We start from the raw sequence: 20,824 nt of genomic DNA, 5'->3' as shown, positions 1-20,824 counted from the left end.
TGAAAGTAGAAAGGGAAGAAGACTAATGTAATTAGAAAAAATAAATTTAGCTCATAATCGTATTTCAGTGGATGAATAAATTAGGTCAGGAAAAAATCTTTAAAAATAGAGACAACATGGTCAATGATAAAAAGACTTGTGAGAGAAAACTGTATATAGGATCCAAGTGGGCATAAGTGACGTGAACTCTCTTCCTAGGATTAAAACCAAAGAAAATTCCTATCTACAGAGACTAACAGCCTTAACTGACTTGCTCCTTAATTCTGAAACTAAAGTAGGGGTTGGTGATGGGTGTTGACATCTGTAATAAAAATTAAAATACTTAAAGTGACAAAATGTTTCTGCTGTCTTGTCTGAATGGATGTAATGCCTGTGATATCTGGCCTTGTGCAGTTATTTAGAGAAAAATGAAGTATTGCAACAGAAGGCTGTTGGACTTCCATTATGAATGTGGAGAATCTATGGTCATATTTTACTTGGAAGGAACTATATTTCTTAATGGATTAATAAGTAAACACAAAGCTTTTGAGCATCTGCTGTGTAGTGGATTTCTGACACAAAGTCAGAATCCATCTCACATTTCTCGATGAATTCCTTCAACCATTAATGACAAAGTTCCCCTGTCCAGCTTAAGGCAGAGGGTATGGTTTAATAAGTTTCCCAGGCCTGTTTCTATTGCACAGACAATAGGGGAATATGAGCCTAAGTTATTGTTTCTTCCCTGTCACTCCTCTCTCTGATATTATGATGGCTTTTCCAAAGAAAGGGCTTGCCAGGTGGCGCTAGTGGTAAAGAATCCGCCTGCCAGTGCAGGAGACACAAGAGATTTGAGTTCGATCCCTGGGTCAAGAAGAACCCCTGGAGAAAGAAATGGCAACCCACTCCAGTATTCTTGCCTGGAGAATCCCATGGACAGAGAAGCCTGGTGGGCTACAGTTGATGCAGCTGAAAAGAGTTGGACATGACTGAGTACCCAAACAAAACATAATCTCCAAAATTTGGCTTCGGGTTTCCAGATGAGCCTTGCATGCCCAATTCACTAATAGCCTAAAGAGTAACATGCATGATTCTCCAAGTCACAGTTGAAACAGATCCTCAATTCTCTTGCCTCTGCAGGACCCATTCCGCTTTGAATTCAACTTAAAGGAGCTGAAACTAATTGCACTTGGCTAAAAAATATTTGAGAAATAGTTAAGAACACGGAAATGAGATTATAAACATGGACATGAAGATAGATACATTACTGGCCTAGGTAACTCATGACTTCCTCAGTTAACGAGACAAAGGAGAGACTTAAGACTAATGCGTATCACAACGCCTTCCCATCTTTGTTTCCTTTGCTGTTGTTTAGTCAGTTAGTCGTGTCTGACTCTTTGTGACCCCATGGACTATATAGCCCGCCAGGCTCCTCTCCATGAGATTTCCCAGGCAAGAATACTGGAGTGGGTTACCATTTCCTTCTTCAGGGGATCTTCCCAACCCAGAGATCGAAGCTGTGTCTCCTGCATTGGCAGGTGGGTTCTTTTACTGCTGAGCCACCAGCAAAGCTCCATCTTTGATCCCTAAAATCCTGCAAATTAAATGGCATATGTATAGTGATGACCCAAGAAAACTCCCATTGGTCCACCACTCCAACACCTGAATCCAAATGACAGGAAAGAAAACAAAAGAAACTGAATATAACACTAAAGAAACTTGTTCTGAAAAGCTGGCATTCACAAGTAGGCTATCAGTACACGAGCAATAGGCCCATCATTAAAAAAAAGTCAAAACTCATATTTTTCTCCTGTCCCCACTTTGCCATGTTTGTTTGGGGTTTTTACTGACTGTAAGCCAGTCTCAGCCTCTGAATTAACCGTTTGAACTTAATTGTTTAAGAGGTAAAGAAAAAGGCACTCATGAAATTTTGGTCATCCAAAGATATCATGATTGAGAAAATCCACGTAAAAATCACTTTATGCTTTTAACTTTTAACATACCCTTTATGTTAACTTGTCCTTTATGTTTAACATATGCTATTAATTTAATGTATGTAAACTTTTTAACATATCCATTTATAAATAATGGATTTATTATTTATTATACATATGGATATGTTTGATACATTTAACACAATGTTTTAAATACAAAAATGATAGTCATGAATGACATATTTATCTTGGAATATCTGATTATAACAGTGTTATACACACATCCACTTTTCTTTAATTTTGTCATTAAATCTTTTATATTGGACACTTATGGTCACCCTTTTGAGGAGCTATGAAACTCCAACAAAGTTGCTCTAGTCAGAGTGGCCCTGGCCTGTAGGAAGAATGGATTCAGATTCTAATTCCATCACAAAGAGTTGGGAGTCTTGATGGTACAGAGGTGAACACAGCTACCTTCTATCACAGAGAGTTGGGGACCTATACTATCTCGTCTAACCTATATGTTCTCAACATCTCATTTAAAAAGTTGACTAGTCTTGCTCTTGCTTCCAAGCAACAGGACCAAGATGATGAGATACAAAAGAACTACAGAGAGATATCTTTGCAGGATGGTGGGCAGAATTCTGAGAATCAACTTCAATTTTCCAGCATTCTCCTACTCTAGCATCTGGTATGTCTTTGCAACTTAAGTCTGAATTTACAGTATATGTTTGATTGTGTCTATTCCTGCGCCTCTGCCCTAGTCCCTGCTGCATTATCTGTGGCTTGGACATCTGTAAGAATCACAGACTTCAAACTTGATCTGAGCAGTCTCTTTACGCACTCTCTCTAGGAACGGCATAACCATCACCTAAACCGCAAACCCTTAGGCAACACTGAAGTTAAGTCAGAAAGAGAAAAACTAACATTAATGCACATATGTGGAATCTAGAAAAAATGGCAAAGATGAGCTTATTTGCAAAGTAAAAACAGAGATACAGATGTAGAGAACAAACATATGGACACCAAGGGGAGGGGGGATGGATTAGGAGTTTGGGATTGACACATGCACACTACTATGTATAAAGTAGCTCACTAAGCAGAACACCCTGCATCGCAGGGAACTCTACCTACCGATGCACTGCGGTGACCAAAATGGGAAGGAAGTCCAAAAGGGAAGGGACATAAGCATATGTGTGGCTGCTTCATTTCACTGTAGAAACACAGTCGAAACTAATATAACATTGTAAAGCAACTGCATTACAATAAAAATTAATTAAAAAATAAAGATGAGAAAACAGAGGTGAAAGCACCTAAGCCCTTAAAGATTGTGAATATTAAGGAGATGATCATGATTTCTGCCTCTATAATTACAATGACAGAGTGTCTGGTGGCAACTTCAAGATATCCAGCCCTGGGGTCAAAGAAATTTGGGACTAGACTGTCTGGCTGTGTGATAGAAAAATAACCAGCTTGGATTTCCTCTCACTAAAATGAGTTAACAACTATATCTACACCAGTAGGATTTCAAGATGCTGAAATAATTCATGCTAGTACAATGGACAGGTGATAGGATACTCTCAAAATAATGTCCGTTGAGGGCATTTTAAGCACTGTTCACTGGAATGAAAGGTTTTATATAGAAAGAGAAAAGGCACAGTCTCTAGTCCATAAATGAAGGCTTGGAAGAGAAAATGATATATTTTTTAAAAACTGTGCAGCACGAAGAATGAAAAATAAGTGGGTGTCTAGGATTGGTGGTTGATGAGCCAGGCTAAGGAACAAACGTGTCCAGGTGAGGAAGGCACAGGCTCAGAAAAGCGAACTTGGCCCAGGATTAGGCACTTAAGGGTGTGCCAAAGAGCCCAGTCTCCCAAAGTTGGCCAGATCTGGAAGCCCTGTGCTGCCCCCCAGCGCTGTGTGACCTTGGGCAAATAGCTTATTTCTTGAATCCTCCCATTTGTCTCCAAAATAAGAATAGTGATTTCTTTAGAGGGTGACTGTGTCAGGGAATGCGATCATGAGTATAGAGTGACTTAGCATGGGCTATGTTCTCAGTATCTTTCCGTAGCTGGCTAAAATGGCCACAGGCTACATAAAAGGTTCACCATCTTTACTTGCAAGCACAAGCTGGAATCAAGACTACCGGGAGAAATATCAATAACCCCACATATGCAGATGACACCACTCTTACAGCAGAAAGCAAAGAGGAACTGAAGAGTCTCTTGATAAAAGTGAAAGAGGAGAGTGAAAAAGCTGGCTTAAAACTCAACATTCAAAAAACTAAGATCATGGCATCTGGTCCCATCACTTCATGGCAGATAGATGGGGGGGAAAATGGAAACAGTGAGAGACTTTATTTTCATAGGCTCCAAAATCACTGCAGATGGTGACTGAAGCCATGAAAATAAAAGATGCTTGCTCCTTGGAAGAAAAGCTATGACCAACCTAGACAGCATATTAAAAAGCAGAGATGGTACTTTGCCAACAAAGATCTGTCTGGTCAAAGCTATGGTTTTTCCAGTAGTCATATATGGATGTGAGAGTCGGACTATAAAGAAAGCTGAATGCTGAAGAATTGATGGTTTTGAATTGTGTTGGAGAAGACTCTTGAGAGTCCCTTTGTCTGCAGATCAAACCAGTCAATCCTAAGGGAAATCAGTCCTGAATATTCACTGGAAGGACTGATGCTGAAGCTGAAGCTCCAACACTTTGGCCACCTGATGTGAAGAACTGACTCATTGGAAAACACCCTGATGTTGGGAAAGATTGAAGGGAGGAGGAGAAGGGGACAACAGAGGATGAGATGGTTGGATGGCATCACCAACTCAATGGACATGAGTTTGAGTTGGCGATGGACAGGGAAGCCTGGTGTGCTGCAGTCCATGGGGTCACAAAGAGCTGGACATGACTAAGTGACTGAACTGAACTGATGAAAGTGTTAGTTGCTCAGTTGTGTGACTCTTTGTGACCCCATGGACTGTAGCCCATCAGGCTCTTTTGGAGTGGGCAGAATAACAGGCAAGAATATTGGAGTGGGCAGCCATTTCCCTTCTCCAGGGGATCTTCTCAACTCAGGGATCGAACCTGGGTCTCCTGCATTGCAGGCAGATTCTTTATTGTCTGAGTAAGAGAAGCCCTTACTTTCTGTCTAACCAACTGTATTTGCTCAGCCACAAATAACGGCAGGAAACATATTCATATCACTCCAAGGTAGTTTCACATTTTGGTTTTTTTTTTTTTAATGAGCAAATTTTTATTGCACTTTTGTTTTCATTGTTAAGTCTTTTGGCCTTGCCTCGAAGCATGTGGGATCTTAGTTCCCCAGCCCGGGACAGAACCTGCACTCTCTGCATTGGCAGCGTGGAGTCTTAACCGCTGGACCATCAGGGAAGTCCCCACACTCATTCTTAAAACAGACTAGTCCCCACATCCTCATTCTTAAAACAGACTCTCGTGAGATTATCAGTTGATTGAGAAACAAGGTTCTGATCTCAAAGATGCTCTCAGACACATCCTCTCCCCATGTGTTCTTCCTCTTCCCTCCTCTTGTGCCTGTGAATCAAGTGTTCCCTGCATGAGGGCCAGATAAGAAGTGAAGGAGCAGGGAAGCATCTCAGGGCTGGGTGCAGTCCTTGTGCTTAATCACACCCGCAAAGTCCCTTTTGCCACATTAGGTAATATAGGTTCTGGGAATCAGGATGTGGTCCTCTTGCCACAGTGGTGGTGATGGTCATTATCCTGTGGACCACACCCTGCATCATTCCCAGCCCCTGTCTGGGACAAGCGGCACATGGGATTCTCCCGTGCCTGCTACCGATGATGGGCCATGGGGAAGAAGAGGTGCTATCAGATACCTTCTTCCTACCGAAGCAGGTAACTGTCTCTTCTCCTCCATGCAGCTGCCTCATGTGGGGCAGGGGTACCAGGTGAGATGCCCCCCTCATCTCAGAGATTCAAGCAGAAAGAGAATCAACCAGAGGGTATGTTACATGACACAGTGGGGGAACATGGTAGGGGGGTGAATAAGACCAGTAGGGAATTTCCAGCCTAAATCTTGACCTACACACCACATCCCCTAATCCTTCCTGTGTCTAATATACTCAAGATGAGAAGGGCTGAGAGTCCTGCAGGCGATGACGGGCCTTGATTGGGAAATGAGAAGGTTCTGGGTGTGATGAGCTGGGCTCTATATAAGCAGGCCCTAGGTGCATGACGGGCTTGCTGGCTATGCTGGAGCTGGTCTGTCTGGGATGGTGAGTTCGTGCTCTGTCCCACTGGGAAGCAGAGAACGTTTTGTGCACTGCACACCTGGGAAACAGCGGCATGCTCTGGCACATGGGCACAGGCCCCATACAGCTGCAGTTCTAGCTGCCACAGGCTCACACGTGGGCTCCTTGTGGAGCCCAGGAGAGGAGGCAATGTGTCAGGCTGAGGCTGGGAGGCTGTCCTGCATTCCTGGCTTCCTCTGTGTATGTGGTTGAGGTGGTTGGGATTTGGGGTGGAGATGGGGGTTTGGACCCTTGGTCTCACGTACTTCTGCTCTCAGTTTTAAGGTGTGACCTCTCTGGAGTGTTTTGCCCTGAGAATGGAAGGAGGAGGAGGAGGAAACATGGTTCTTTCATTTCTAAAGGCGATATCACAGGTGAATCAATCGCTTACTTCTGAATTCCTTCCTAAATACCAATTTACCGGCCTAATAACACTTGGCTGTTTGGAGCCATAAGGCAGTCTGTTGCAGGTCTCTCCCCTGGCTTCTGGTGGATGCTGGCTGTCCTGGGCATTCCTTGGCTTGTGGGTGCCTCACTGCGGTCTCTGCCTTTATCCTCTAATTGTCTTCTCCCTGGGTCTCCTCACACAGTGGTCCCTCAGCGCATGTCTGCCACTGTATCCAGATTTCCCCTTCCTAAACCATTGGATTAAAGCCCATCTGAAGCTCATTTTAACCTGATGACTTCGGCAAAAACCCTATTTTCAAGTAAGGTCACATTCTGAGGTCTTGGGGGTCAGGACTTCCATGTATCGTTTTCGGTGGTGGTTTAGTCACTAAGTCGTGTCTGACTCTTTGTGACCCCATTGACTGTAGCCCGCCCAGCTCCTCTGTGCATAGGATTGTCCAGGCAAGAATACTGGAGTGGGTTGCCATTTCCTTCTCCAGGATCTTCCCGACCCAGAGATCAAACCCAGGTCTCCTGCAGTGCACAGATTCTTTACCATCTGAGATACGAGGGAAGCCTATCGTTTTGTGTGCACTATAAATGCACAAGTGGCTCAGTGGTAAAGAACCGCCTGTCAATGCAGGAGCTGCAGGAGATGCGAGTTTGATTCTTGGGTCAGGAAGATCCCCTGGAGGAGGAAATGGCAACCCACTCCAGTATTCTTGCCTGCAGAATCGCATGGATGGAGAACCTGGCAGGTTATAGTCCATGGCGTCGCAAAAGAGTCGGACATGACTGGGAGACTGAGCATGCACACATGAATGCATAACAGCCCGACACAAAAAACTAACAAGGATTCTTCTGGGAGAGAATTTCTTTCTGTTATGGTCATTCATTGTTCAATTTCCTTTTGCTTTTTAAAAAGCATTCATTTATTTGGCTGTGCTGGGTCTTAGTCGTGGCATGCAGGGTCTTTTTTAGCTGCAGCGTGTGAATTCTTAGTCGCAGCATACAGGGTCAAGTACCCTGACCAGGGATGGATCCCGGGCCCCTTGCATTGGAACCTGGGAGTTTCAGCCACTGTACCACCAGGGAAGTCCCTGGTTATTCAATTTTCAAGTCCAAATTGATGTGTTTATATCTGCCTTCATTTTCAAAGGATATCTTCATTGGGTATAGAACACGGCCTCAACCAAATGCCCCGTTACTCCACTTTCCACTCTGGCTGGAACCCCACATTCTTACCAGCACCACGTGACCTTCAAAACTTCTGTTTGACTCAGTATCCCAGCAGCTGTTCTCACAAGTTTGGCTCTGTGGTCAGCTATGGACCCAAGGGAAATTTTCATATTAGTGTTTAAGGCTCCCTGTCTAGCACCCTGCCCTCCAAGCCCAGTTGTGTTGAAAGGTCCAAACTCTGGTATCAAATCCCTCCATCCAGCAAGGTCACTGCTCCTTGCCCTGTGGCTCTAGAAACGCCATCAAAGAGAATGTCAGGATGATACATGCTTTTCCTCTGTCAAGGATCACAGCCCTTGAATACGTTGCTTTCCAGTATGTAAAAGTAAGGTACGTTTATTTATCTAGCTTCTCCTGCTCTTTCACAGTAAGAGGGTAACTAAAGCAACTACTCTATCATTGTTGCTGTTGTCCAGTCACTAAAGTCTTGTCTGACTCTGCAACCCCGTGGACTACAGCACGCCAGGCTTCCCTGTCCTTCACCATCTCCTGGAGTTTGCTCAAACTCATGTCCATTGAATCAGTGATGCCATCCAACCATCTTGTCCCCTGTCATCCCCTTCTCCTCCTGCCTTCAATCTTTCCCAGCATCAGGGTCTTTTCTAATGAGCTGGTTCTTCACATCAGGTGGCCAAAGTATTGGAGCCTCAGCATTAGTCCTTCCAATGAAAATTCAGGATTGATTTCCTTTAGGATGGACTGGGTTGATCTTCTTGCTGTCCAAGGGACTCTCAAGAGTCTTCTAGTCTTCTCTAACACCACAATTTGAAAGCATCAATTCTCCGGTGCGCAGTCTTCTTTATGGTCCAACTCTCACATCTGTACTCTCACATCCAATTCTCACATCACTCCATCATGGGTAGAACCAAAGGTGTCGGTTCTTTCATGTAAAGTACAGGTCAAGCTGACTTCCGGAGAAGGTGATGGCACCCCACTCCAGTACTCTTGCCTGGAGAATCCCATGGATGGAGGAGCCTGGTGGGCTGCTGTCCATGTGGTCACAAAGAGTCGGACACAACTGAGCGACTTCCCTTTCACTTTTCACTTTCATGCATTGGAGAAGGAAATGGCAACCCACTCCAGTGTTCTTACCTGGAGAATCCCAGGGACGGCAGAGCCTGGTAGGCTGCCGTCTATGGGGTTGCACAGAGTCAGACACAACTGACATGACTTAGCAGCAGGAGCAGCAAGCTGACTTCATTTTTGAAGGTCTGCCTTGATGCTTTGGCCCATATAATCTCAGTCCTTATCAGTCCACACTCTCTGACACTGATCAAGTGACTGCATTAATCAGGGTCCTCTGGAGAAACAGAACCATCAGGATCTCCAAATTATCTATCTAAATAAATGTAATGATTTATGATAAGGCTGAGAATAATGTGATTACAAAGGCAGAGGAGTCCCAAGATCTGCAGTCAACCGGAGATGGGGAAAGCTGATGGTGTAAGTTCCAGGTCTGAAGTCTGGCAGGCTTGAAACTCAAATAGAGTGGTGTTTCAGGAACAGACTGATGTCCTAGTCCAACAGTCAGGACATTGTCCTTATCATCCCACCTGCCTGGGACTCTGACTTGGAGGCCTGCAGTCATAATCCCACAGACGATAGCTTCATCCCACTGACTCTTCAGCCAAACACATACACCAAAGGCATGTTTCTTTAGCTGTTACTTTTCCACGAGGATAGATAATTTTGCCCTCCAAACTCTCTAAGGACAAAGTTTATTTCTTACAGTTTCTGTTGTGTGTGTTCATTCCTTGTTCTGCCTACCTCCCTGTTATGGAAAACTTGAAAGTTGTCTACCAAGGGCCACACAGAAGCATGTATACTTATATAGTATCAACTGTTGTTTCAGGAGTCAGTGAAGTTTAGAGACGTGGCTGTGGTCTTTTCTCCGGACCAGTGGGCTCATCTGAGCCCTGAAAAGAGAGAACTGTATCGGGATGTGATGCTGGATACCTGTGATCACCTTGTGTCATTGGGTAAGAAGATCTTTCCTAGTTAGTTTACAATTGCCCAAGGTGGAATTTTTCCTTCCATGGGAATATCTGCAAAGGCCCTAGAAACACTTGGTTGAATTCAACTCGATGTTCCTCAGTAAAGTACTGGTGCTGTGTGACGATAGGAGAGGGCATTATCATTTGGTGATGATGGATTCTTCATATTCTCCATCGTCTTCCAAACCATCACACTTTTTAAAAAAACATCATGTCTCTTAGGCTAGTGTCTGCCTAAGAAATACCTTAAAAAAAAAAAAAAAAAAGGAAAAAAGAAAAAACCTAAAAAAAAAACCCAGCTCCTGAAAGATTTTTGAGGTGATAATGAATCTCATTAGAAGTCTAAGTCGGACTTCTGTAATTACTTCAGCATGGTGAAGATCATTTATTTTTCTTAGGACGCTGGGCTTACAAAGCAGAAGTGATGTCCTCTTTGAGGCAAGGGAAGGAGCCCTGGATGCTGGAGAAAGAGGTGACGAGTGCTCCATGCCCAGGTAATTGACAAGGAACAAACATGTGGAGGCTGTCCCCACTCATACCCCAGCTGGTCAGAGTGATCTGGATCCCGAAGGTGACGAGAAGCGAGCTCCCCAAAGAAATCCTATTTTACCCCACATTCGTTCCTCTCCCTGTACCCGCCTTGCTGTATCTCTAGTCTTAGGATACTAAATGGTGTGCTGGTAAAATTTTGAAACTTAAATGACCCCACGAAGGGACAGAAGTATGAATAGCTGAACTGGTCAAATAATTTATCAGTGATTAGAATGGATGGGCTCAGAAGAGTGTCCTGAAAAGCTCCACCACTTTTTTTCCCAAGAAAGAGTTAGGGAGATTGTCTTCTCTCTATATTCAGATAAAAAGTTAATTAGACACTGAGTAACCCATGAAAAAAGTAATCAAGTTTACCATCTAATTGGAGAGAAATGACAAGCCCATCACAAATAGAAAGTAGAAATTGCCAGAATGCAAGATGACCCAGAAATTTCAGAGAAACTCTAAATTTCAGTGTATAATAGAGAGCATAGCTCACTAACAGACCTCTGAAAGTCAAGGGACAAAAAGTTAAGTTTGCCCAGATGGTGATCTGGGCTTTGGACAGACTTAGAGCTGAGTAAGTTGCTGCTGCTGCTGCTGCTAAGTCACTTCAGTCGTGTCCAACTCTGTGCGACCCCATAGATGACAGCCCACTAGGCTCCTCTGTCCCTGGGATTCTCCAGGCAAGAATATTGGAGTGGGTTGCCATTTCCTTCTCCAATGCATGAAAGTGAAAAGTGAAGTCGCTCAGTCGTGCCCAACTCTTAGCGACCCCGTGAACCGGAGCCTACCAGGCTCCTCCGTCCGTGGGATTTTCCAGGCAAGAGTACTGGAGTGGGTGCCATTGCCTTCTCTGGAGTAAGTTACTAAATGCTTCAAAAAATACTAAATGCTTATAAGCTGTAGGCATTTTGGAAAGTGAGCCTGTAATCCAGGAAGAAATTAAAAGGTTTTTATAAGAACTGTTCACTAGAATTCCAAGTAATCCTGGGCTCTCTTTGTTTTTAAAAACTTAGTAGGCTGACCCCCAACTTCTCTCCTACCCCCAGATTATCTGTGCAGATGAGTCATCTTTTGAACTTTCACCTCCATTCCATTAACATGTTGGTCTTTATCCTTTGTCTGGCAAAGTGACAGGAGGGCTAGAAGTTTCAGGTACAGAGAACGGAGCCAATCATATTGTTCAGTTTATAGTCAATAATCACTGTTGATTACTGAGAATTATATTATATGAGAATCCATTCTTTTGTGTTCCCTTCATCTGTAGCCTATGATTTCATTAATCTTCCTGTCCCATGACAACCAGTTTAATATCTTTTCTATGTTGTTTTCTATGCATATTTTATAAAAAATATGCACACCTTTTTTATAAAATACACATCACTGTTTTATATATGGCATTTTAATTTAAATGGCATGCTGTAAAACTTATCATTCCAGTTATCTTTGAGATCTTTACATGTTAAATATACACGTTTTCTTTTATAGTTCAGTGGCTTAACAGTGTTAAGTTTTCCTTAACAGTGGCTAAATCTCTCCAACTCATTCTGATCAAAATCTCATATGTTCCTTTAAGAACCTGTGTAATAATTTCTCTGGGTCACAGGGCATCTCTAAACAATTTCACAAATATTCTCAGATTTTTTTCTGGACATCTGTTAATTGTACAAGCATTAACATCTGTTAATTGTACAAGGTCCTCTTCCTGCATCTTACCAATGCCTGGTAATAATCTGCATTTTAATTGTTCTATTTTGATAGTAAAGTTACCTCCTTTCTTTAATTCTACTTTCTCTAATAGTAAGATGAAACTCCCATGATATTCTTGCTATCCACTCAGTATTCAGCTTTTCTGAATTGCCTCTTTGCCCATTTCTAATGGTTTTCTCTTTTCTTTGTTGGAAATTGAATTTTCTTGTATGTTCTAGATAATTTTTGCTTGGTTTAAGACATATGAAAACTTCCACCAATCTGTCATTTGCCTCTTGATTCTGAAGCTTTTCTTGACCAGAAATCCTTCATTTTGATGTAATCGCATCCTTCACATTTTTGAGGTAGCTTTTACTTAATATCTTTTTGTCGTTGTTTAAGAAGCCCATTCCATCCTAGGTAACTCACATAGTTTCGTGTTAGCTTTGCGTGCGTGCTTAGTGGCTTCAGTCATGTCTGACTCTTTGTGACCCCGTGGACTATAGCCTGCCAGTCTCCTCTGTCCACAGGATTCTCCAGGCAAGAATACCGGAGTGGGTTGTCATGCCCTCCTCCAGGGGATCTTCCCAAACCAAGGATCGAACCTGCAACTCCTACATTGCAGGCAGATTCTTTTACCACTGAGCCACTGGAGAAGCCCCTTGTTAACTTTTGAGGCTTAAAATTCATACTTACATCTTTAATCTCTCTGGTTTTGAGAGAGAGATTTTTGTACACAGTGTAAGAAATCAATCAGCCCCATTTTCTTCCTGGATAGTGAGCCAGTTTTTATGACACTATCTACCAGGTCATCTATCCTGTCCTCACTGACTTGTGATGCCATCCTTATCACATATAAGGCTGCTGCTAACCTGCTCAGTCGTGTCCAACTCTTTGCAACTCCATGGACTGTTGTTCGCCAGGCACCTCTGTCCATGGGATTTTTCAGGCAGAAATACTGGAGTGGGCTGCCTTTTCCTTCTCCAGGGACATATAAGATATCTATACAGATAAGTCATCTTCTGAACTTGTTCTTTTATTCCATTAATGTATGTGTCTGTTCTGTGTTAGTACCATACTCTTCCTATTAGTTTCCTAGGGAGTATTCATTCATACTTGGGAGGTATTCCCATTGGTTCTTTTGTCTAAAATCAGTTACCTATCCATGGAATGGATTCTTCCACTGATATTTGTACTGTGTTTTAAGACTTTTACTTTTTACTTTAAAACTGAGCCTCCTCCTGCTTTGGTTCTTTTATTAAAACTATTCAACATAACACAGCAAAGGCCAATATTCAAAGTCTCATAAATAACAATTATGACCATAACAAATATACATGACCTAATAGATGTGCGCAAAAGTGAATTGTTTTATGAACTAAATTAAGTGGCTATAATAGTTTAAATTGTGTGCAGTGTTTTATAATGATTACTTATTTATGAATGATATGGGAAAAGACCATGTTTTTAAAAGAACTGCTTGAAACACAACTAAGTTTATACAAGTGTTATTAATTCAGTCAAATAAACTTTCTCAATAAGGAAAAAAACTCAATAGAATACAAATACCAAGTCTGTAAGTGCATAAACATTTAAGATTGCTATGCTTCAGATTAACTGACCTCTTTATCTTTATTAAACAACCTTACATATTTAGCATATAGGTATGGTCTCTGATTTTTTTTCATTCCTTTGGTTAAATCCAAATTTCATATGAGAGAAAATGTCTTTTTTTTTTTTTTATTTTGCTTTCATTTTTGAAAGGGTTTTGCTGGGCATGAACTCTGGTCAACAGATTTTTTTTTCTTTTAATACATTAAAGATTCTCCTTTTTTTTTTTTTTTGTTTGCAGTGTTCCAGTGAAGAATCTGATGTACATGTACAGCATCTTTTTCCCCCTCTGGCTGATTCTACAGTTTTCTCTGCATCACTGACTTTGAGCAGTTTGACAATGATGTCTTGGTGTGATTCTCCTTATGTTTGCTATGCTTGACTTCACTGGACTTCTTGGATCTGTGGGTTTATAAGTGTTCACGGGGCTTGGAAATTTTTTGGCCATTATTTCTTTAAGTATTTTTCTCTCTGGTCCTTCTTTCTCCATTTCTCATCTCTTTTCAGAGATTCTAGTTGCCCGTATATTAAGCCATTTGAAGTTGGCAAATCTTCTAACATTTTTATCCCTCTTTGGGGACTTATATTAATGGATGGTAATACTTCTCTTTGAATCCTGACTGTTCTAACTTTTGCGTTACATACTCTATTTCTTCAGTCCTTTTCCCTCCGGGTTCTCCAACAAGGTTTCCAACAATGTTGGAAGATGTTCTCACAGAGAGACCCTCCCCCAGTTTGTTGCTCAAAGGAAAGTATTTAAAGTCTAATTACTTTCACAAATTGCTGTATCTCTAGAGAGAAATTTTAAAGGACCTTAATGAAAGTAAAACTTTAATCCTTGCTTAGAATCTCCTGTGGCTGCTTTTAGAGTCTTTAAACGTTGCTGGTTTAGTGATTACAGTGGCAACAAATCATTTTTCAGTTACAAAAAGAAGTATTTCTTTTTTTTTTTTTAAAGAAGTATTTAAAGTTTAAAGAAACTTTTCATTGGATATATGTTGATCACTTAAACTATCTTGTACTTGGAGAACACTTCTCTCTCATTCCTCTCCTGGTAAACTCCAGCCTCTCGTCCCTCTCCTCTCGAGTCCCCAGTCACTGAACCCTTCTGTCCCCGCTCCACCACTAGCAGTCTCGTTTGCTGTGATGCCTGGCTTTAATTTTATTTTTCTCCCTCTGTCTTCCCACTAGCATGTCAACCAGCATTGGTGGATTATCATGCCCTTTATGAATCTGTGAGTACCTTCAGGCAGAACCCTCACCAAGCAAAATATCGAGAACTTTCTGTTTTTGTCCAGTGTTATGAATGTGACGACTGCAGCATGGCGTTTAGTTATAGCTCGCAACGTGCTGAACACCAGCGAATTCACCAGGTAGAGAAAGCCCCCGGAGATGATGAAGAGACAAAGGCCTTCAGGCATCGAGCATCGTTTCCAAGGTGCCAAAGAATCGATACTCTGGATACACACCTTGAATGTGACCAGTGTGGCAAAACCTTTAACAGAGCTTCAAAGTTCATTCAACATCAGAGCACACACAGCGGACTGAAACCACACAAGTGTGACGTGTGTCAGAGGGCCTTCCGGTTTCTTTCATCCCTGATTACTCATCAGAAATTTCATGCTGGCCAGAGACCACAGCTGACTCAGCATCAAAGAACTCCCACACAAAAGAAACTCTTTGTCTGTAGGTTTTGTGGAAGGGCCTTTCACAGTTTCTCAGAAAAAATTCAACACCAAAAAACTCATACTAGAAAGAAATATTACACATGTAATCACTGCAAAAAGGACTTCAACCCATATTCACAGTTTCTCTTACATCAAAGAGTTCACTCTGGAGAGAGACCCTACAAATGTAATGATTGTGAAAAATCCTTTAAAAGCCAATCGAATCTTAACAAGCATCAGAAAATTCATACTGGAGAGAAGCCCTTTTCATGTAATGAATGTGAGAAGACCTTTACCCAGCTCGTAGATCTTAAGCGTCATAAACAAATCCACACTGGGGAGAAACTTTACAGCTGTGATAATTGTAAAAAGACCTTTGTCCGTTTTTCAGATCTAACGCGACATCGAAGAACCCATACTGGAGAGAGACCCTACAAGTGTAATGTTTGTGAAAAAACCTTTAAACATCAGTCAAATGTTATTAGACACCAGAAAAGTCATTCTGAAGAGAGGCCAGAGACGCCCTTTTCATGCGACGGATGTGAAAAGACCTTTCGCTATTACTCTGACCTTAACCGACATAAAAAAATTCATACTGAAGAGAAACCTTATAAATGTAGTGAATGTCAAAAGGCTTTTAACCATAGTTCAAATCTTAGTAAGCACATGAAAATCCATACTGGAGAGAAGCCCTTTGTATGTGATCAATGTGGAAAAGCGTTCAGTCTAAATTCGAAACTGTCTCGTCATCTGCAAACTCATGATAAAAAGAAACCCTGACTGTAGAAGAGGCAGGGAGGCATTTAGAAATCACTTACCTTTTACTAGAAATCGAAAATCTAAACCAAAGAGATCAACGTGGAAAGGGTGTTAGCCAAAGTCCAATTCTTCTGCATGAATTCATCCTGTGTGGAATATTTTAGAAATTTAAATACAAGTTGAAGAAACGGGGAGATGCGATCAGAGACATATTTTCTGTATTTCACTGACTCAGTTCTTTGAGCAAAAGCAGCTAAACGTGCCCAAGCAAAATTTGAACCTGAAAACGGCAGTTCCTATGATGGGAAGTAGACTCACAGGCAGCTTGAGGGTGGAGTAAAAAGAACAGACTCACTTTGCTGACTGTTCATTATGTATTTTCACTGGATGAGTAAAATCCTAGTTTTAACAGAGGTGGCTCTCTATTTTGTGTGGAGGGGATACAACTCTGATCTAGGCGTAAGTCAGGACCACAAAAGCCATTTCTTTGGAATTAAAACTTCAGAGAAGAAGAAACGTTGCCAGTGGACAATGAAAACAAAAGGTGGGTCATTATTTAAAAACCTAAAAGAAAGTTAAGAGGGAAGACATGAGAAATTTAAAGATGGTGGGTCACTGGGCTACAAGACAATGTTTCTGCTCCTTGTCTAGACGGATAGAATTCATAGACATCCAGCTTCCTGGAGCAGTTGGCACCATTATTGAATGTATCCAGAGAACCAAGAGGAGACGGAGAGATGGCAACAATTCTATGACTTAGATTCAGGACTTAGAGAATCCATAGTAGTGTTATTCAAAATAAGTTGATTTCCTGTGTTCCCTGATAAATAAGTCACAAGTTTTCTAGGGCCTGCTAACACTGGTGGGAAATGTTGCATACATTCAAGTCTTGTGTCAGAAATCTACACTTTTCTGAATCAGTTCCCATAATCATTGGTGGCAGCTTAGCCCTGTTCAGTCAAGTGGGGTTGGGCGTAGTCGAACACGTCTCTTTAGCACTGCTCTCAAGCCATAGAAATTGATGGAAAACATTCAGTTTCTTCTTTGTGGGTCGTTCTCTCATCTTTCTGACCTCTGCTTTCCCAGATATTAGAGTATTATAGTGGCTGCCACATGGCTAAATTGTTGTGTAATCATTGGAGGCAGCTCCTCATCCCATGTTCATTCCTTATGTGCTTTTTTTTAAATCTCTAAGAAAGGGTATGGACATAAGCTCACTTTTTGCAAATAACCTATAAAATTATGTGTCTGTTGAGTTATATATACAATGAAAATGCAACTGAATAAGTTTAAAAGATGAGTATAAAATAAATGTGATCAATGCAATTATGAAAATGTAAAATGGTTACTGGGGTAAGGAGGGAAAAATGGGGCAGTTACTCCTTTGGTCTTTAAAATTCTGGTTTAGACTCAACCTAAATGGAAACTATTCTATGTGTTTAAAATATATTAAGAATTTCCAACATGGCTCTTAACTCTGGAGTCTATATTATAAGGAAGAAAGAAAAAAGCTTAACAGAACAGCTTGTTCTAAAAAGTCTAGTATTCCAAATTTGCTAACAGACTCAATAGAAACCTAGATTCCAATAAATGTCTTTTTGTTGAGGGGGCAGGGCTTTCCTGGTGGCTCAGAGGTTAAAGCATCTGCCTGCAATGTGGGAGACCCGGGTTCGATCCCTGGAGAGGGAAATGGCAACTTTTTTTTTTATATCTGTTGCCATGATTCCTGGGAATAATCACTATAAATCCTAAGTCTCTAATTACATGAAAAAGGAAAAAGTTAGAAAATAAAAACAGGAAATAGCCATTATGCAAAAGTTAGGCCATTCAAGACATTCCCATTGGAAAGTTTCAGCTGAAAAAATTTCCTATTGGATTTCAACATTAAAACCACATAAGATATTTCTACTGTTTAAGAAAATAATAAGAGTTGTTGGTATGATACATGGAGAGAGAGCTAGAAATGCTTATATGGAGATTTAAAATGTCATCTAAACACTAACTTAGTGTGTACAACTTTTTCTTTTTGCTTTTAATAGTGAATTTCTTATTTAAATTGAGTTTTCACGGTCACACATTTGAGGACAGAATCCAACAGGGTGTTGACGTGAGCTACCCCCTGGCCCCCGACGAAAGATACACTAAGTCTTAACCCCCGAGTGCAGGAAAAACTCAGTTCTCCTGTGTTCTCCTTTACTCTTACACTACCACCACACTGACACTCCTTGCACCAGATATGTGGGGGGGTTTCCCACACCAAGCCATTCTGTGATATTGCTTGGGGGTCATAATTCAACCCAATTCTGACAACCTGAGAATTGTGTCAGACTAAGGTTAAGGGCCCAAGTCCCAAAAGACTGCCCCTCATCCCTAACTTCAAATCCCAAGTTTAGGTGGTCACCTGCTTTGGTAGGTTGGCTCTAAATCAGAAGTTCCTCTGACCGTACCCCACTCCCTGCTAGAGTTTGCCTGAGCAATTCACAGAACTTGCTTGAGCAAGTTGCTAGAGCAACTCAGGTGAACAGCTTATTGTAAAAGGAAATTAGGGATATGGACAAACATTCAGATGGAAGAGATGTGTGGGGCAAGGTACGTGGGAAGGGGCCTGGGGTTCTGGGCCTGTCATTCACCCAGCAACTCCACTTGGAAGCTCTCCAAACCCCATTCTGTTGGGATTTTTATGGAGGCAGCATCATCAAGCAGGCATGATCCATCCATGACCAACTCCATTCCTCAAACCTCTTGAGATCTACTCCAAAATGTGGGAAGTAAATCCCTAAACAACTTACCTGGGATTTGTTCATCTTCGAAGAAGAGAACCAAGAATGATGACATCAAAGCTGGATAAGAAAGAATGAAGAATGGAATCATGAGACAGCTAACACAGCAGCTCTTACTAGTATTTACCAAGAAAATGGCCCTTTGATCCACCTGGTCCAAGAAGCACAGGAAATAACACAGTGAGGGAATATCCACTTGTCAGAATTCTGAAATGATCACGTAGAACTTTTTATACTGAGAAAATGTAAGTAGTGGGCTTGCTTCCCTGGTGGCTTGGCGGTAAAGAATCTGCCTGCCAATGCAGGAGACTCAAGTTTGATCCCTGGGTCAGGAAGATCCCCTGGAGAAGGAAATGGCAACCCACTCCAGTATTCTTGCCTGGGAAATCCCATGGACAGAGGAGTCTGGCGGGCTACAGTCCACGGGTAGAAAAAGAGTCAGAGGCGACTTAGCAACCAAAGAACAAATGTAAGCGATGGTTTTCTATGGAATGAATCCTCACGAAGTGTCTTTTTCTCTTTAACACATCTGCACCCTTCCTTTCCCCTACCATTGCAATGCACATTTTTTCTTCTGAAAGCTGAACTGAGGCTTTCATGAATCACAATGATCATTCAATGGTCTTCGAATATGGTGTGATCACCCAGGTTTTGCTCACCCTGGAGAGGAAAATTCTGGCCCCCAAACTCTTCTTTCAGGGATTCTTCTGTTTCTGCCTTAAAATCGTAGGGAGAGGTTTCAGTTTAGAAATATGTTTTTCCAGGTGTGATTTCTGTCCTTGGGGCCTCCTGCTTTTTCCTTCACTGGGATGGTTTTGTTTCTACGTGGGCATAGCAGCCACATTTCCATCAGCTGGACTCTGCATTTGGACTCCCAGTGTTGAAGTGCCTGGTCAGCTGGACCTTTTCTAAAGTCCAGTTAAGACTGCAGAGTGAAAAAAGCTGCAGGAGGCAGAACGAGCCTAGAAGCCTCGATTATACCTTGTTACCTAAGGAAAATAGGTCCAATGCTGTGATTATCAAAATACATAGTACAATTGCTTCCTAGGGCACACAGAAGGCAAGTCATCATGCCAGAAAAAAAACCAATGAGGGTAGGCAGGGGGGAATATATATTACAGAGATCATGCATGTGTGCTAGGTTGCTTCAGTCATGTCCGACTCTTTACCACCCCATGGACTCCTGCCAGGCTCCTCTGTCCACGGGATTCTCTAGGCAAGAATACTGGAGTGGGTTGCCATGCCCTCCTGCAGGGGATCTTCCTGACCCAGGGATTGAGCCTGCATCTCCTGCATTGGCAGGTGCGTTCTTTACCACCAGTGCCACCTGGAAAGCCCCACAAAGAAAGCCCCACAATGAGACTGGGAGTAAAACAGACCTCACTAAAACAGATTTTTAAACAGTTTTAAAATTTACTCATTTACCAGGGAATAAATCACTTTAGCTCTCTGTAAACGAAGTTATAAAATGTGCTCCTAAAGGTGCGGTAATGCCAACTTCATAGCCTGGTTGGGTGGACTGAGTGAGACATCTAAAAATCTTTGTAACGTTGATTGCAAGGGATACAAGTCCGGAGTGTATTGTATTCTGGCTTGCTCCCTGCAACGTACTTTTTTTTTTTTTACTGCACCAGGAGGCATATGGGCTCTTAAGTTCCCTGACCAGAGATCCAACTCAAGCCCCCTGTGGTGGAAGTGTGGCGTCTTAACTCCTGGACTGCCAGGGAAGTCCCATGGGCTTGCTTTTTACAAATGCTATCTCGTTTTACCTCAGAACAACCCAATGAGGCAAATATTATTCCTAGGCTCACTTTTCAGATGAGAAAACATGATGAATGTGAATAAGATGCCCTGGGAAGCAGTGCTGTACTGTGACAGGACCTGGTCTAAACACAAACACCGTGCTCTTAAAACCTCATGCGGCACAGCAGACATCAGCCCGGCCCCCCAGCCCCCTGAAATCTTTTCCGGTCAAATCTGCTC

General features: G+C 42.0%; 1 protein-coding gene across 1 annotated transcript; it reads left to right on the top strand.

Moving 5' to 3' along the window:
• The first annotated feature begins 10,209 nt into the window (after window positions 1–10,209).
• Window positions 10,210–17,396, top strand: LOC113902757 (putative zinc finger protein 840). Its single transcript, XM_027558140.1, has 2 exons — window positions 10,210–10,295; window positions 14,827–17,396. The coding sequence occupies exons 1-2, from the start codon at window positions 10,226–10,228 to the stop codon at window positions 16,080–16,082; spliced, it is 1,326 nt and encodes a 441-aa protein (XP_027413941.1). The 5' UTR covers window positions 10,210–10,225; the 3' UTR covers window positions 16,083–17,396.
• The last annotated feature ends 3,428 nt before the right edge of the window (window positions 17,397–20,824 follow it).

This window comes from Bos indicus x Bos taurus, chromosome 13 (genome assembly GCF_003369695.1).
Source record: "Bos indicus x Bos taurus breed Angus x Brahman F1 hybrid chromosome 13, Bos_hybrid_MaternalHap_v2.0, whole genome shotgun sequence".
NCBI classification, from domain to species: Eukaryota; Metazoa; Chordata; class Mammalia; order Artiodactyla; family Bovidae; genus Bos; species Bos indicus x Bos taurus.
Note: the sequence above shows the minus strand (reverse complement) of the source record. Positions and strands in the feature narration are given on the sequence as shown.

Excerpts from the sequence above, each read along its gene's own strand:
- LOC113902757 (XM_027558140.1), top strand. The coding sequence starts at position 10,226 with ATGTCCTCTTTGAGGCAAGGGAAGGAGCCCTGGATGCTGGAGAAAGAG. Across the intron at positions 10,296-14,826 it reads GACGAGTGCTCCATGCCCAG|CATGTCAACCAGCATTGGTG; the intron begins GTAATTGACAAG and ends TCTTCCCACTAG.